Source organism: Oncorhynchus tshawytscha, linkage group LG22 (assembly GCF_018296145.1).
Source record: "Oncorhynchus tshawytscha isolate Ot180627B linkage group LG22, Otsh_v2.0, whole genome shotgun sequence".
NCBI lineage: Eukaryota > Metazoa > Chordata > Actinopteri > Salmoniformes > Salmonidae > Oncorhynchus > Oncorhynchus tshawytscha.
The window spans coordinates 12890347-12907470 of NC_056450.1; the positions used below are offsets into that span (position 1 = coordinate 12890347).

The following is a 17124-nucleotide window of genomic DNA, read 5'->3' on the forward strand; positions in this document are numbered from 1 at the left end:
TCAAGTCCCGTTGATAGGATAGACTCGAACAAGTTAAAATCAGCAACAACAAAAAACAATAGCAGAATTGGTCAGCAGCCTGTAAAACGTCTGCTATCCACTGTGGCACCATCTAAGTGTTTTTCGCAACCGACGGTGGAATGTTATGATCCATGCACATCCTTGGACAGGATATGGCTCTCACGGCACGCGGCATGCTGAGACTTCACTAAGCCTCAGAGGTGAGTATGCTGGGGCCATCGATAATACCCAGCAGGCCTCCCATAGAAACACACACAGCAGGTTCACCAGTTACCTCATAACGACAGAGAGCCATCACTCATAGGCTACATGTAAGGTTCTATACTGCCACAGGCATATTTCTATATATTGTGACTGTCAAAACTTTGTTGTGGACTATGCCAAGAATCAATTTCCATAAATCTGCTTTTGAAATCAATTCTAGGGCTAAAAAGGCCTGAATGTGGATGAGGCTTTGTTATAAGCTTAATAAATGGGCATGGTATTTTTCCAGCACTAACAACGCTCTCATCAAAATAGTTTGGGCAGGCAGCCCCTCCGTAACTTAAGCCTCTGTTTCCTAAATAGTCCATTCATCTCATTACTGAAGGATAGGACTGGGCCGGCTCCTCGCTCCTCTACACCAAAGTTGCATCCCAAGTGGCAACCTATTCCCTACATAGTGTACTACTTTTTACCAAGGCCCATAGAGCTCCAGTCAAAAGTAGTGCATTATGTAGGGAATAGGGTGCCATTTGGGATACAGACCAAATACCAGCTGCTCTGACAGGCCTGTTCCTCGCCTCACAGCTCCCACTGTCAGAACCAAAGCTGCCTGGGCTGTTACTGTTGCTGAGTGCAGATTTTGCTGGATGAGTTCCCACAGCTTTTTGACATCAGAGTGGGAAGAGAATGGGGAGAGGCTGTGTTTAGGATATCTACATTTATAGTCCTCCTCCACTGGATGGCTTTATGCAGTGGTTTAGGGAGTGAAGAATAAAAGACTGACTGGTTAAACGCCCTCATTACCCTGCACATTGAGACCTTCCCAGACACCAGGGCCCCTACACACACACACACACACACACACATATACACACACAGAGAAAGTGCCATTAAAAGCAGGAACAGGATGTAATCTTATGTTTTCAAATTAGCCAGCAACATAAAGGGCCCCAACGAGTTTCTAGCTGAACATTAATTACCAGGAGCAATTACTCTAGCAGTGAAAGGGCCTCAGCCAACCCTCATTAAAAATCCTTTGTTCCCCAGGCTAAACTAAACACCCTTGAGAGCCGTGCCTCACTCTGCCTTCTCTTGACAAGCATGTCTTGCCTTCGATGTACACTTGCCATACACTTACTGTTCTTGTAAACCCACTGTGGTTTTCTATTCTGACAATCTGTGACGTCAAATGACCATGAGTTCAATTTGTGATACGGTTTCAACACAGAGGCTGAGCTCATGTAAGCATTGGAGAAAGACGCACAGACACAGCGTGAGTCCATGTCGGTGTTTTGAAATGTCCCCTAATTTCATGGTTGTTCATTAGATTCACTGACTTTAGTCTGGAGGAGTGTTGTCTAGAAGCTCCCAAAATGTTTCTTCTCTCTGGCAGGTTGCAGTGGTAAGTTGAAATGAAAGAGAATGTGGCGGAGAGAAGTTGAATGTTGTTGCTCCTTGGTATAATCCCAAATGCCACCGTAATTCCCTAGTGGAGTGGAATCATTTTGACCAGGGTACATAGGGCTCTGTTAAAAAGTTGTGCACCATGTTGAGAAGAGGGTGGTATTTGGGATGCAGATTTTGTTAAAGCCACAACAGTTGTAAAACTGTGCCAGGGGAATAAGGAACAAAAAAGATTGCTAGAAACAGTCATAATGATGAGAGCAATATTTGAATGGTAACACACCGTCTCTAATTCATTAAGACTGTTTAGCTGGGTAAATATTGTTGCTAGAGTCTACAGTCTTTTGTCTTTGTCCAATCCCTTGTCCTGGAAAGGTAATTGTCGGCAGTAGTGATTGTGCTTAACCTTGGGTTTGTTGCCTTCGTTTAAGTTTTGATAGAAGCCAATGCCCAAATGGAGATTTTCTGTTGAAGAGAACGGCTCTTTGTTATTGGAGGAGGTCTTTGATATGGCGCGTGTGTGTTGATATAGTCCAGAGTTCGAGGTAATCGACTGGACAAAGGGGAGCGATTGTGTTTGTTTGTGAGAACATTTCCTGTCGGGCCCTCGAACCAGAAATGACACCGACAAACAAGATGATTTCAACTTCATTTTGACTGGTACATATTTGTCTTTACAAAACCACTGAGGAAACTGCCAGTTAACTGTCATCCAGCTCTAGTCCAAAGAGGACACACACCCAACACCCTGCTCTCACTCGGTCATAAGACCGTTATCTGCCAGCCGGTTACGTAAAAAGCCCCACACCCCACTCTGGATGACGTGAGTCCAACGTTAACCATTCTGACTTGGGACTGATGGAATGCTAGTCAATATCCGAGGGCCATGAGAAAATGTGCCAATATTCTGCCCTTGTTTATGTTGGCCGGAGATGTTGTCTGAGAGCATTGCAGAGTCAAAGCATGGAGACTTGAAGGGCACAATCTTATCTCCCCATTGGCAATGGAATGCCTCTCCTTAAACTGAACTTTGTATTTTGTCCGTTAGTTTATATCACAGAAACGAGATTCAGAACCGATCCCACTCCAACTACGGGTACTCTGGCGTCCAACCGGCTCAAACATAGAGCCATCACTCCTCTTTGTGTTGGTCTTCACTGTGCTGCTTTGGGTGTCCGTATTTTTGTCCAGACTTTATGCTTCACTGCTAACCTGAATGTCTAGCCGGGCTGTCAAAACATCAATCAAGCGGTTGTCATAGAGACAACATACTCAGACGGACGTGGTGTGAGGAGAGCACAGGATTGGAATTCCCCCAAATGATAGGAATGAACATTGTGTCTGTCCAACTTCAGCCGTTCGGAATGGATGCAAATACTTTGGAATGCAATGGCTCACTCCACTGTGCCACAAGCACTGAGTTAGTGGCACATTTAGCAGCTACTGGAGTACCAACCCAACCGTGAAATTAAAACACATTCAAGTGTAATTTTCTCTTCTCCATATAGCTGTAAAGGTAAGAGCTAGATTCCCCCCTCTCTACAGACGCCACGGCTCCTCGCGTTCATGTATTCCAAGAGGCGTTGATATGACATCATGCAGCATTTATGACCCAGTCCGTTTCGGTGATGCATATTTGACACTGTCTAGATGCTGAATCAAAGCAGTGGGAAACGGAAACAAACGATATCAGTGTTCGTGAGGAAAGTGCGTAGTTTAAACAGCAGGCTTGGATATGAAGAGAACGTCGGGTTAGCTCAACACACCATTGAGTTGGTTCAGAGTACGGTTACATGCAGTGGCGATTTGAGCATGTATGTCATGGTGAGGCAAAAAACAAACAACGTGGGATGCATGCCAGCAAAGCCACAACACTAAACAATACATGAATTGAACTATAACGGTGACAAACGTTGCCCATAAACTGTTAGGGCCTACATAAAGCTGTCCCAACAGCAGTCCCAACATCTTACCACTGCTACACCTGGCTATCAGCAGAGCCTTGTCTGGCAGCGAAACAGTTAATTCAGCCTCATTTACGGCCTTTAAAAAAAACCATAGCTGATATGGCTGACTTGCTTAAACAAAATATGGTTTCTACTGACAATTGAGATGTACAAACTATGGCATAAGGGGACGACAAGCGGATAAGAGGCCATCCACAATTTCGATTAAGACATTAATGAGCGAGCTAGGATGGACGTAGTCAATAACTAAGCCTAACCCAGCTTACTACACAACATACACTTAGTATTACTTTCTTAGCTACAGTATACATATCTTCCTGGCATATTACATCATTTATGCAGCAGCATATAAGACATGTTTGACAAGTGGCGCAGTGGTCCTAAGGCTCTGCATCTCAGTGCAAGAGGCCTCACTACAGTCTCTGGTTCGAATCCAGGCTGGCTCACATCCGGCCGTGATTGGGAGTCCTATAGAGCGGTGCACAGTCGTCCGGGTTTGGCCGGGGTAGGGGAGGGTTTGGCCGGGGTAGGGGAGGGTTTGGCCGGGGTAGGGGAAGGGTTTGGCCGGGGTAGGGGAGGGTTTGGCCGGGGTAGGGGAGGGTTTGGCCTGGATAGGCTGTCATTGTAAATAACAATTTGTTGCTAACTGACTTGCCTAGTTAAATAAAGGTTACATTTAAAAAAAAATGGAAATGTGCGTCGGTCCTTCATTTCATCAACGAAAGAGAAAGAGGCCGGATTTACAATTCCGAGTTGGATGACCGTTCAACACTGATTTTCCCAGTCGGAGCTCGTTAGCCACTGTCACCAATTCCTTTCAAACCACTCATTGTTGAGTTCGTGACTTGTTGTGTAATGTTTATGTCCAATGGCCGATGAGCACCAATACATTTTATCTATAATTTAAAAAGGATTTGCCAGTAGATTGTCGACTTGATTCATGATGACTGCTAGCTAAGATTTTAAAAGTTAGATGTTGACATCAGTCCAATCAAAGCTACTGTACATATAACGTGATTTGATGTAATTTTATCTGTGGCCAATGACCTTGAGCCTTCTTGGAAGGGCACTACTAATGTAACTATGACCTGACCCAAAGGGCTTGAACTTTCGATGTCTACCCTTACCAAGGACTTACACTTGGTGGTGACATAGTGTCCCCATGAGTGACAGAACATTAAGCCAATCGCTCCTATTTTCTGCTGGCTGCCCCACCACCACAGAAAGCACTGCGCTAGGCTGAAAAACCTGCATTTTGGAGCTGCCTTACTCCAGAAAACAAAAGAGACCATGTTTGTATGCAGCTTTATTAACTCAATGATGTATATTTTTGACATTGTTTGCAAACTGATGTGACATGTATTAATGCCAAAATAACATGCAAAACAGGCAAGCCCCCCCCCCAAAGTATATTTCTTTGCTAAAAATGTGGGTCTCAAAACAGTTAGGGCGGAGCCCCACCTACCCTGGATGACGGGCCACCACTGGTTACATGCACACAATAATATGATAATTGTGAATATTCAGATTAATATAGTTTTATTTAAATATTTGAATGTTTTGTAAGACGAATGATTTCACTAATAACCCTGTGTACATGAACACATCTGAACTCAGACTACCTGATAGGACTTTGACAAATGCAGGAAAATCGCCAATCAAAATAAAACGTTCCACCACAGCAACCATGCTATTTTTGAGAAGCCTATTCCAGAAAATAACGGACATATGAAGTTTGTGTGTGAAAACTATTTTAAAGACGTATATTTTGAGTTTTTCAAAACTCACTTCACTCGCGCATAAGAGGGAGGCTGGTGCTGCTGGTGCTGGCACCTGCGTAGTTCAAATACACCGCGGGAACACGATTAAAACCATTTACTTGTCCTGATCGTCTGAAAGACTGCTCAGAAAATCAGATGTTTTAAAGTCGGCGTATTCCATTTGGACTATTATGATTATCGAATTATTAGTGTGTATAAAAAAAAAAACTTTCTTTCGTCATATCCCCACAATGTTCCAACAAGCTAAAGAAACGTTCTGGGAACCTTTACAGAACAGACTAAATGCGTTCCGCTAACGTTCTTGTAACATCAGGTGAATTTTTTTTGCAACCCCTAAAAATAAACATTTTAGAATCATCCACACAACTGGACAGTTTTTGTGTTTTGGGAACATATTTTTTCCCACAACTTAATGAAACATTCTGGGAACCTTAAAAGAACAGATTAAATGTTTTCTAGGAACGTTCTTAGAACATCAGGCAAATATTTGGTACAAAAATTCTATTATCATCAGCACGACTGGACAGTTTTTGTGTTACAAAAACACTTGCCGCGCGACCTAATGAAAGTTGTGTGAACTTTCACACAACCAATTTTGGTTGGTTGGGTTGTTGGTCTCAGTGGTAGACACCTCTAAAAAGGTTTGCATTGGCATTCCTGCTGTAACATCTGAGCCCTGCATCTACCACTGGAATGCATGGCCTTCTGTGGTCAGGTGCTTAGGAGCCCCAATGACTACAGTTACAGAGGACTCCCATCTCAGTTACCCACGATAAACCTTGAGTCACCATAGCCACGCTGCAACTGGTGCAGATGACGGTCCAACTAACTGTAGCTTCCAACTGTAACTTACCACAGTGGAGCTCCAGTGTCTTGGGGGGGGTCATGTGGTTGACCTCAATGATATCTCCCCAGAGGCTTTCCATGCTATGCTGCCATCAGACTATCCACAAACATGCATGTTTGTATGAAAGATAAGCCCAGTGGCCCTTGGGGTATGAGTTTATTAGTTTCCAGATATAGCCAGAGGCCTGTACTGTAATGGCTCATGTTTGGCTCTTTTGAGTAGAAGCACAAACAAGGTTATTTAATAGAACTCTGGAATCAGCTGCCTCTCCTCCCAGGGTTGATTACATCACTGGCCCTAATTCCACTGTGTCATTGATTAAACCTTATCCACAGCAAATACCCTTCAAGAAGAAGACCACAACTGTCCTCTGGACTGATGCTGGATTCATCAACTTACCAAGACATGATAAAAACCCCTCCCCAATATAGATACAATGTTAATTCACTGTGAAACATTAAAATAGTATTTCTCTTTGACAATATGTCATTTTCGTGGAACTTAACATCCAACCTCTTCATGTAGTTTAGAAAAGGGACAGAAAAGTGTCAATAACAGGGGGCTGATATGGAACACATGGCCTCTCTATAGACTCATCAGGAGCGTGAATATCTTTACATTTCAAAAGCAGTACCACCAGCTTCTACAAAACATGCCAATGATCTCGGCCACACACACAGAACTGAATCACCCTGGCAACAATCTACAGCCGTTTATGTTCTGAGTTTGGCAGAGGTTTTTCAAATATGTTCCAAATGCTGAGCATTCATTGGCAAATTCACATAGCAGTGCCTTTGGCACAAGTGTCAACTATGTTGCAGGTGAGTGTGACCAGTGGAGCGTGGTTGGCTGTGTCTGGAATGGGGGAGGAGATAGGGGGGACTTGTGGCAACACCTCTGTGCTATTGATTCTCTAAGTGAAAAGCAAGAGCTGAAAAAGCTGCTAACCTGAAACGGGAATGGTAACATTTTACTGACGTACAGTAGTGTTCTGATTCAACCAGTTTCACATTATAAACCTAAATAGTTGATAGTTAGTTGAACATCTAACCATTTGTTTGGGTACTCTCCAATGATACAGTCAAAAGGAAAAAAATCACACTATAGCTGTTTAATGCCAAAAGTTAAAAAGTAAACCGCATCCTTCATGACCTATGGGGAGGGGGGGCTGTCCCTTAATGAACTTCCATTAAAATCTTGTGAATCTAATAACCAGACTGCTCCAATCGGCATGTGTGACGACCCTCCCACTCTGTCTGCCGTATTCTACCTCTTTGCTCTTGTTTTCCTTATTAGGACGTCGGCGACATGGGACACACCTGGGCCCGGGTGTGTCCCGGGATAAATGCACCTCTTCCCCATTCATTGAGGAGACTCTCTCCATGCAGACACACTGATAGATTTTGGTTGTGGCATTTTTGTGGCTGTTTTGTTTGTTTGCGTTGGCACCTTTCAACACCCCTCATTATCACATTTATACACGCAACCACTCACTCACACTGCTGATTACTGACTACACACACCATTGTTAATTGTATTTAGTTTACTTTAGTGAATAAATACATTGTGTTATTCCTTATCTCCACGTCGTCTCCCTTTTTGTTAGGAACTTCGAGCCGGTTCGAGACACATGCGCCTTTCCAATGTGCCGTGTGTATAGAGCGTGTTCTTTCGGACGCCTTCTGGTCCACTTCGGGGTAACATTAAGCCCTACACCATTTATTTTCCTCCTCCTGGTTGGTCTGGCATAGTGTTCACAATGTGCCAGAGAACTAATGTTTTACTGTCCCTGTGCCCAGATGAGCCGGTACTAAACTCTCCAAGCCACAACACTCTGCAATTATCATCTATATTAACAGACTTAACGATGTGATTTGGACCAGACTGCTGAACCTTCTACTCTCACCTTCCCAACATGAGGGAAAAAGAGGTCCCCGTTTAAACAGAAATCCCCACCACACATACAGTTTGACGGTTGCCACCAACCTAAGGGGCGTCCGTTAAGGGACCTATTTTTACATCCTGCTGAATCAACAGATAATGTACAGGCAATTCCCCATCACACACACATCCTGCATCTTCAGAGGACAAGCAGGAAATCAGACACAGGATAAGCTTCCTCCTCCGATTAAACTTCTGGACGCAGATGGAAAGACTCCCAAACACACTGCAGAGATGCCAGAAGTATATTTCCCCATTTTAAGAAAATTATGTCTGAATACAATATGCTTAATGGACCTCCATGTTTCTGAAATGAGCGGAGCCTGTTTTGGAAAAAGCTTGCTCTCCACCCATACACACACGCACGCGCACGCGCGCACGCACGCACGCACGCACGCACGCACGCACACGGCAGATAGACCAGCGGTTAGAGCATTGGTTCGAAATACTTGAGCCGACAAAGGTGAAAAAGCTGTCAATGTGCACTTGAGAAAGGCATTTATCCCTAATTTGCTCCAGGGGCGTAGTACTACTCTGTCTGACCCTGTAAAACAACACATTTCACTGCGCCTATCCGGTGTATGTGACAATGAAACATCTTTATGTTCACACACACACAAACCCTTCTCAGGATGTAGTCTCCAATTATTCTCAACGGCAGCTTTCCACTCCAGAGCAGTTGCATGAGGCCCCTTTGTCAGCTGGCCACCGCTACAACTTTTCACCAGCCCCATAACTCTCCAAACTGCTTCATGTCACATAATAACACAAGCATTGCTGAACACACTTGTGAGAAAACTCACATGCTATTTAAGGTGCTGGGAATTACATCATGGTACATTTGATTGGCACGTTCACATCTTGGCATAAAGTTTAAGTTACGAGTTCATGTTGCGTCATCCTGCTTGCTCACAAACTCTCTCCCCCGTACTCTGCCTTGGGCACCTTCTAACTCTCTCCTAGCGTCTCAGATTCAGAGAGAAGACAAAGGACTACAAGAGTTCGCTTACTGACTCAACCATAGTTTAAGACTGAGCATCTAAGACACAGAGCCAGGTGGGGAGGCTTTAAGAGGTGTAGTACTCACTGTGTAGGAGCAGAGTACAGAGAACCAGGGCTAGAGCCATCCCTCTCCAGGACCCATTCATTCTTCTCATGGACACAGCCATCCTCCAGTCCTTTGTGAGCCGCTGTGTGTGTGTGTGTCTGTAGAAGTGTGTGAAAGAGCGTGATGAATGAGTGAGTGAGGGCTGGGGGAGTCGCGTGTTTCCTGTGCTCGCAGAGCGGGACAGACTGGCAGGATAAAGCGTGGCTTATGCTCTGCTGGTTTCATATGGCCTCTCTCCTTTGCCCCCTCTCTCTCTATCCCTCCTTCTCAGTCTCCTTCACCACACCCCTTTTCTGACTGGCTGAGTTAAACTCTTCTCATGCAGCTGGACGTTTTCATGTGTGTGTGTGTGCGCGTGTGTGTGTAGAAAGTGATTCAGGGCGTGAGCAGGGCGTAGTAGGTCTGTGTGAGTGGTAATATAATACGGGTGTGCATTATCACATCTGTCTATTCAGAATTTGTGCGCTGTTGTCTGGATCAGCAAACCTATCCAGCTATTTCCACAAACCTGGAAAGCTATTGCCGAGAGTAGTATGCCATCTAAACTGTGCATTCTTTTAATGATCCCTAAAATCAAGCTTTACGATACATGTGAACTAGCACCTGCGCTGTATATTTGGAGTAGACCATAACATGACTCGCTGTATCTAACCCTAACTGAGACATCCCAGTCAGCCTGTTGGCTCTGGATGGGCTTGCCTGATCAGTTCTCCTTTGAAGATGCCCCTGGTAAACAGGAAGCGATCTCCCCTGGTCTGCCCGCCTGCTTAATATTGTGCTGCATAGCTCAGAGGCCTGTAGCAGTGCATTGCATCAAACATCACATCTCTCCACATCACTCCATTCTACTCCGCCTGGGCTTTAAGTTTGTCCCTGGACTGGTGAGTCAGTTATGTCCGGTGCGGCTGCTCACACCCACAGAAATCCCCACACAAACAAAATCACCCTATACACCCATGCCATATGCAAACACAGTGTTTTGCAATCTCATACCCTAATCCAAGCAACATTTGGGATCCAGCAGTTTATTTTCTCTCTCTTTGTAAATGCAGCCAGACTGGTGTTTCTTGGGGATTGCCTGCAAAATTGCTGGTGAAACAATCGGGCCAGATGGGGCTGAATCAACGCAAGAGCAGGCAAGTGTCGGGGACTGGGACACTCCTGCTAGTCCCTGTGTATGTTCACTTTCTTTAGGGACTGACTGGGGTGTGGTAATCCGATCCCTTTACTGACCCTTTCCTCAAGCCCACCCTTTCTAAATGCTGAGCAGACTACATCGTAGTACACACATTCCCGAGCGCACACGCTGCCACGAACCGGCTCGATGTCTGCAACAAAAAGGGAGACAAGGTGGAAATCAGGAATAACAAAAATATATTTATTAACTGAGGTAACGCAAATACAATTAGCAATGGTGTGTGTAGTCAGTAATCAGCAGTGTGAGTGAGTGGTTGCGTGTATAAATGTGATAATGAGAGCTGTTGAAAGGTGCCAAAGCAAACAAACAAACAAACAGGCCACAACCAAACTCTATCAGTGTGTCTGCATGGAGAGAGTCTCCTCAATGAATGGGGAAGAGGTGTATTTATCCCGGGACACACCCGGGCCCAGGTGTGTCCCATGTCGCTGACGACCCTCCCAGTTCCGCCCACTAAAATCCTAATAAGGAAAACAAGAGCAAAGAGAAAGAAAACGGCAGACAGAGTGGGAGGGGCGTCACCCCCCCATAAAACCAGGGACCAACAAGGACCCCGGAACACCATACCAGTCACACATAAACAAATACTGCCCTGGATCCTAGTAATTGACCCAGCCTGCATCCCAAATTGATAAGGGGGTATGTGTTCACACTTCCACTTGTCCCAGCCAACCTCATCCTCCCCAGACCTCACGCAACCTTTGCGCACAGGAAGCAACCTTTAAGAGGAAAGAAGAAAACGAGACCAGAAGAGAACAGACAGGAGCGACAGAACAGGACAATACCAAACAAAATAAACAGTGATCAGTCACGTAGACATTCAGGAACAGGGCGCACGAGCAAGCTAGTCAGCAACGAGCTGCAACAAAAAGAGTGTCTCAGAGTCCTTCTCATGACATTTTGGCAACATACGTAAGTTTCCAACAATATCAAATGAGTCTGGGGCACGACCAAGAGAGGAGCGACCCCTAGATAAATCTGGGTCACCTTCCCAGAGCAAACTGTCCCCTGAGAGCTTTCCTTCCTTAACTAACTGTCGCAGCTTGATTATAGCACGTTTAAATTCCAATTCCTTTTCATACTTTACCCGATCATACTCTAGCTGTAACAGAAGCAGTTCTTTCTGCTGTTCAAAAAGACGACTACTGTTGCTAACAGATGGAGCAGCTGTTGTAACGAGACGGAGAGGCGGCGAGTCCTCGGCAGAGGCTGCCCCATCGGTAACTTCAACAATACCACTCTCCATCCGATTGGCTCTCAATGTCAACCTAACAATTGTTTTGTTGACATTTATCACTAATTTCAACCTTTTAGTGTTCAGCGGTCTTCAACAGCTGTTCTTTAGTACAACATTCTAACAGTTCCTCTGACGGAAAGCGAATGAACTCGTCTACATTAGACGCCACCGTCACAAGTAAATACCTCCCCAAAAATAATATTGCTTTTCCCCTCTGCTGAGCACACCAGACCACAACCAGAGAAATGACAATCACACCTGGCACCACAGAAGAGAGATGAGATATATATGGAGCTTCCCCAAAACCTACAGTAACTCAACCCTAGTCTTCATGCGGATTTGCGGTGGGTAATTATGCAATGTAGCCAGCTGGCAAGGAAATAAACCACCCAGCACGCTGGCAGATTCCCCCAATCCACGGATGTGCCCCCTCAGGCCACAGACACCACACAAAATAACCATGTCCAACATATTCCAAAGTGAAACACGTCGCTAAGCCTAATGGGGGAAAAAGGCTATAGCTCCAGGTAGCAAGTGTCACCACTCTACTCAAATCTCCGACTGAGGTACACAGCCGACTGTACTCACCTCCTTGGACCGATGTCCCAACAGCGAGTAGAGCAAGAGTCTCCAGCCTGGTTAGGGGCCTGGAAACTAACCAATGTACTCTCTCCAACGCAGCACACAACTATCCACCGCAGTGGCAAGTTTACCAAACAAACAAAGGCAACCAATTCTGGGCACCAAACATTACAACTCAAAAAAAGCTGTAACAAAAGATGCAAACAAAAGCACCTCCCGAGTGTCTCCCAAACACAACACACATACTGGTAATCCCAACGACGCTAGTATCAGTCCTTCATAACGCAACAAAGCGCTGTACGACAAAATGTCTAGGAAGCTACCTTATGATCCCGGACGAGCCCCATCTTGTCACGAACCGGCTCGAAGTCTGTAACAAACAGGGAGACGACGTGGAGATTAGGAATAACACAAATATATTTATTGAGGTAACGTAAATACAATTAACAATGGTGTGTGTAATGAGTGGTGTTGAAAGGTGGCAAAGCAAACAAACAAACATGCCACAACCAAACTCTATCAGTGTGTCTGCATGGAGAGAGTCTCCTCAATGAATGGGGAAGAGGTGTATTTATCCCGGGACACACCCGGGCCCAGGTGTGTCCCATGTCGCTGACGACCCTCCCAGTTCCGCCCGCCAACATCCTAATAAGGAAAACAAGAGCAAAGAGAAAGAATACGGCAGACAGAGTGGGAGGGGCGTCACAACGTGCACACACACCCTCCCCAGCCAGGAGCACCCATCACTGTGGCAGCAGGCACCGTGACTTTCCCAGCAGTCAGAGTCAATGTGAAGGCTTTCCTGACCTTGTGATTGTGGCAGCTGGGGATTTCTCTGCTGTAAATCTCGTCACTAACAGGAGACCCTGACCAGAGTCCAGTCCTCTCCCACGTACAGTGCATTCGGAAAGTATTCAGACCCCTTCACTTCATCCACATTTTGTTACGTTACAGCCTTATTAATACCCTATAATGACAAAGCTAAAACAGGTTAGAAATGTTTGCAAATGAATTATAAAAAACCTGCTAAAATATCACATTTACAGTATTCAGACCCTTTACTCAGTACTTTGTTGAAGCACCTTTGGCAGCGATTACAGACTCGAGTCTTCTTGGGTATGACGCTACAAGCTTGGCACACCTGTATTTGGGGAGTTTCTCACATTATTCTCTACAGATCCTCTCAAGCTGTGTCAGGTTGGATGGGGAGCATCGCTGCACAGCGATTTTCCGGTCTCTCCTGAGAAGTTTGATCGGATTCAAGTCCGGGCTCTGGTTGGGCCATTCAGAGACTTGAACCCGAAGCCACTCCTGCAGTGTCTTAGCTGTGTCCTTGTGGTCATTGTCCTGTTGGAAAGTGAACCGTCGCCCCAGTCTGAGGTACTGAGTGCTCTGGAGCAGGTTGTCAAGGATCTCTGTATTTTGCTCCATTTATCTTTCCCTCCATCCTGACTAGTCTCCCAGTCCCTGCCGCTGAAAAACATCCCCACAGCATGATGCTGTCACCACAATGCTTCACCGTAAGGATGGTGCCTGATTTCCTCCAAGCGCGACGCTTGGCATTCAGGCCAAATAATTCAATCTTGGTTTCATCAGACCAGAGAATCTTGTTTCTCATGGTCTGAGAGTCCTGTAGGTGCATTTTGGCAAACTCCAAGCGGGCTGATGTGCCTTTTACTGAGGAGTGGCTTCCATCTGGCCACTCTACCATGAAGGCCTGATTGGTGGAGTGCTGCAGAGATGGTTGTCCTTCTGGAAAGTTCTCCCATCTCCACAGGGGAACTCTAGAGCTCTGTCTTGGTCGCCTTCCTGACCAAGGCCCGTCTCTCCCGATTGCTCAGTTTGGTCGGGCGGCCAGCTCTAGGAAGAGTCTTGGTGGTTCCACACCTCTTACATTTAAGAATGATGGAGGCCACTTTGTTCCTGGGGACATTCAATGTTGCAGACATTTTTTGGTACCCTTCCTCTACAGACAATTCCTTCGACCTCATGGCTTGGTTTTTGCTCTGACATGCACTGTCAACTGTGGGACCTTATATTGACAGGTGTGTGCCTTTCCAAATCATGTCCAATCAATTGAATTGACCAAATGTGGACTCCAATCAAGTTGTAGGAACAGCAATGAAAATCAATGGAAACAGGATGCACCTGAGCTCAATTCGAGTCTCATAGCAAACGGTCTGAATACTTAAGCAAACAAGATATTTATGTTTTTGAATTTTAATACATTTGCAAACATTTCTAAAAACCTGTTTTCACTTTGTCATTATGGTGCAGTGTGTGTAGATTGATAAGATTTCTGTAAAGTAACAATGTGGCAAGATGGAAGGAGTCTGAATACTTTCCGAATGCACTGTATGGAGTGGAAAGAGCGACAATTTAATGGACGAGGTGATGGAAGCGCTAAGCCTCATCTCTCCACAGCCGGGGTTCTTACACAATGATGCAGAAGACTGAAAGGCTCTGAGCATGTCCAATGTTCTCTGCTGTTTGTCTGTTCACTAATCTCAGTGGCTTGACACTGTGTGTGTGTGTTAAGGCTCTGAAAGGTATAGGCCAATAGAAATGCTCTGTTATGAGTACTGGACAATGGAGAGGCTCCAGACAGTCCAGCTGGCCAATGACGAGGCCCCGTTCAGCCCAGCCCTGTCCCGAGGGAAGACCGATCAGGGAACCCTGGTTCTGCCAAGGCCTGATGCCATTGCTGATGCAGAGGGACAGCTACGGACTTGTCCCACTAGCGTCATCTCGGTGACTGTCAGGGGAGACAGAGGCAAACAGGAAGGTAGGAAAGACACTGTAGCCTTCGCAACAACCACGTTATGTTCCTGGAAGACAGCGCTGCATTTTAATGTAAACATCACCTACATGTATTCTAAAAAGTGGATGTTACCTTATTATTATTGTAGCCCAAACAGTGTTGACCATATGACCGGGCGCCTGTCAATAAGTTGCAATATAGTCCAAGTGATTTGTTCTCTCAATCTACATCCATTCGTTTCTGACATGCATGCCCTGCTTGTTTTATCGATTTGGAGCAGGCTGCAATGTACTTCCCAAAACAGGGAAGAGTAGAGCCAAGTTCCTTTGCTTCTCTGTTCTCCTCTCCCTACAGATGTTCCGCTTTAATAAAGCTGGTCTCAGGAGAGCGCATACTTTTATTGTCCATAAAACCAACCCACAGGGCCCCGCCAGTACACACACACACACACACACACACACACACACACACACACACACACACACACACACACACACACACACACACACACACACATTCACACACACACATTCACTCACACACACACGCACAGCGAGAGAGAGAGACAGGCAGTGTGTTACACCCCAGCCCTGCACGTACATCAGCAGTCCAGCAAAAAATAATAACAACATCTCCAACGACGATAAACCAAACAGCTAACACATCTGTACCGCTTAAATTCTATGAAACGCCACACAACAACTTAGATGAAACAAACATGCTTCTACTAAGAACTCTCTCGATTGCTTCTATAACGTTGGCCAATTTTGGCATCAGTGTGAGTTTGACTGCCTCGTCGTTTTGGACCTCTCACCTTCACTCTCCATCCATCCTTCTCAATAACTCATCATCTCCACTTCTCCCCCTCCCTCCCTTCCTCCACCCTTCCCTGTAGTGCAGGGCCAGAGCCACGGGGAGAGAGAAAGAGTAGCGGAGAGTCTCATAACAACCACTAATTGGCGGTGATTTGCTGGCTGGGTAGACTTCTTGAAGTGATTTATGTGTAGGGTAAAACAAATCGAATAAAAAAGTCCTCTGGGTCTCACAGAGGACCTGAACTATGGGGTTAACTTCTACAGAGGAACAGGAAAGCACAAGAACAAAATGGAGGAATGAATAAAGGATGAAAAAAAAGAGAAAAAAGATAAACATGAGTAAGATAAACATGAGTATGTGCTTAAACCCTGGTCAGCGCAGAAGAATGTGGTTTTAGTCATCCCCTTTGTCTTGAATTACTACATACGTCCATCTACCTTTATATCATATACCAATACAGTTAGATTTGATTATACACATGTGGTATAAGCGTACATGCAGTAGAAAAAGGCATTATTGGGGTATCAAATCAAACTTCATTTGTCGTATGCACCGGATACAACGCACCGAATGCACCACATACCCATACGGTGTAGACTTCATCTTGAAAAGCTTACTTACAAGCCCAGAACGAACTGGGTGCATTGGTTTTTGGAGGAAACTAGTACAGCGACAGTATTGAGTACAATACTTCCACTTTAGTTTCATCCTGTGAGTTACTAGAGAAAGAGAGGGAGATGGCTGTAACTGATTCCACTTTGGCCGTGTTTCCAGATCAGGCTTGTGGGATTAATTAATTAAGCAGCGCCCAGATGGCTCTGATTATTCTACTGCTGGTTGGGACCCATTCATCTTTGGAGCCCTTCCACTACAATTACGTAAGTCATACTGTTCATCAGTTAGTCAAGAGTTAATTAGGCAGCCCCGTGTTAGAAGGGCGAGTCCACGTTAAGAGGGGTGCAGAGACTCATATTTCTTGCATTAAAAATGTATATCTCAAACAAACACCAATGATTGCAAAGTCAAACAAACCATACACCTCTACGCACGAGGATCATTTGACAAAAACACATTTGCTTGAACAGTGCAGATGAAGTTTAGTAACAGAATGACAGCAGAAACAGAACGAACTGTCATTCTGTTACCACTGTTCAAGTAAATGTTTGTAAACCTTTCTGTGGAAATGGTTCAAATGAGGTATATGGTTGGCTTAACTTTGCAATCATTGGTTTTTGAAATCCTAGGAAAAAGTAGACA

General features: G+C 45.1%; 1 protein-coding gene across 1 annotated transcript in view; it reads right to left on the bottom strand.

The window, feature by feature from the left end:
- The window catches only part of LOC112221827 (hematopoietic progenitor cell antigen CD34), a 32799-nt gene extending 23279 nt beyond the window's left edge, over nucleotides 1-9520 (bottom strand). Inside the window, exon 1 of the mRNA XM_024384191.2 lies at nucleotides 9253-9520. Within this exon, the coding sequence (XP_024239959.1) occupies nucleotides 9253-9334 (82 nt within the window). The 5' untranslated portion in view covers nucleotides 9335-9520. The remainder of the gene's footprint in view (nucleotides 1-9252) is intronic.
- Between the last annotated feature and the right edge of the window lie 7604 nt (nucleotides 9521-17124).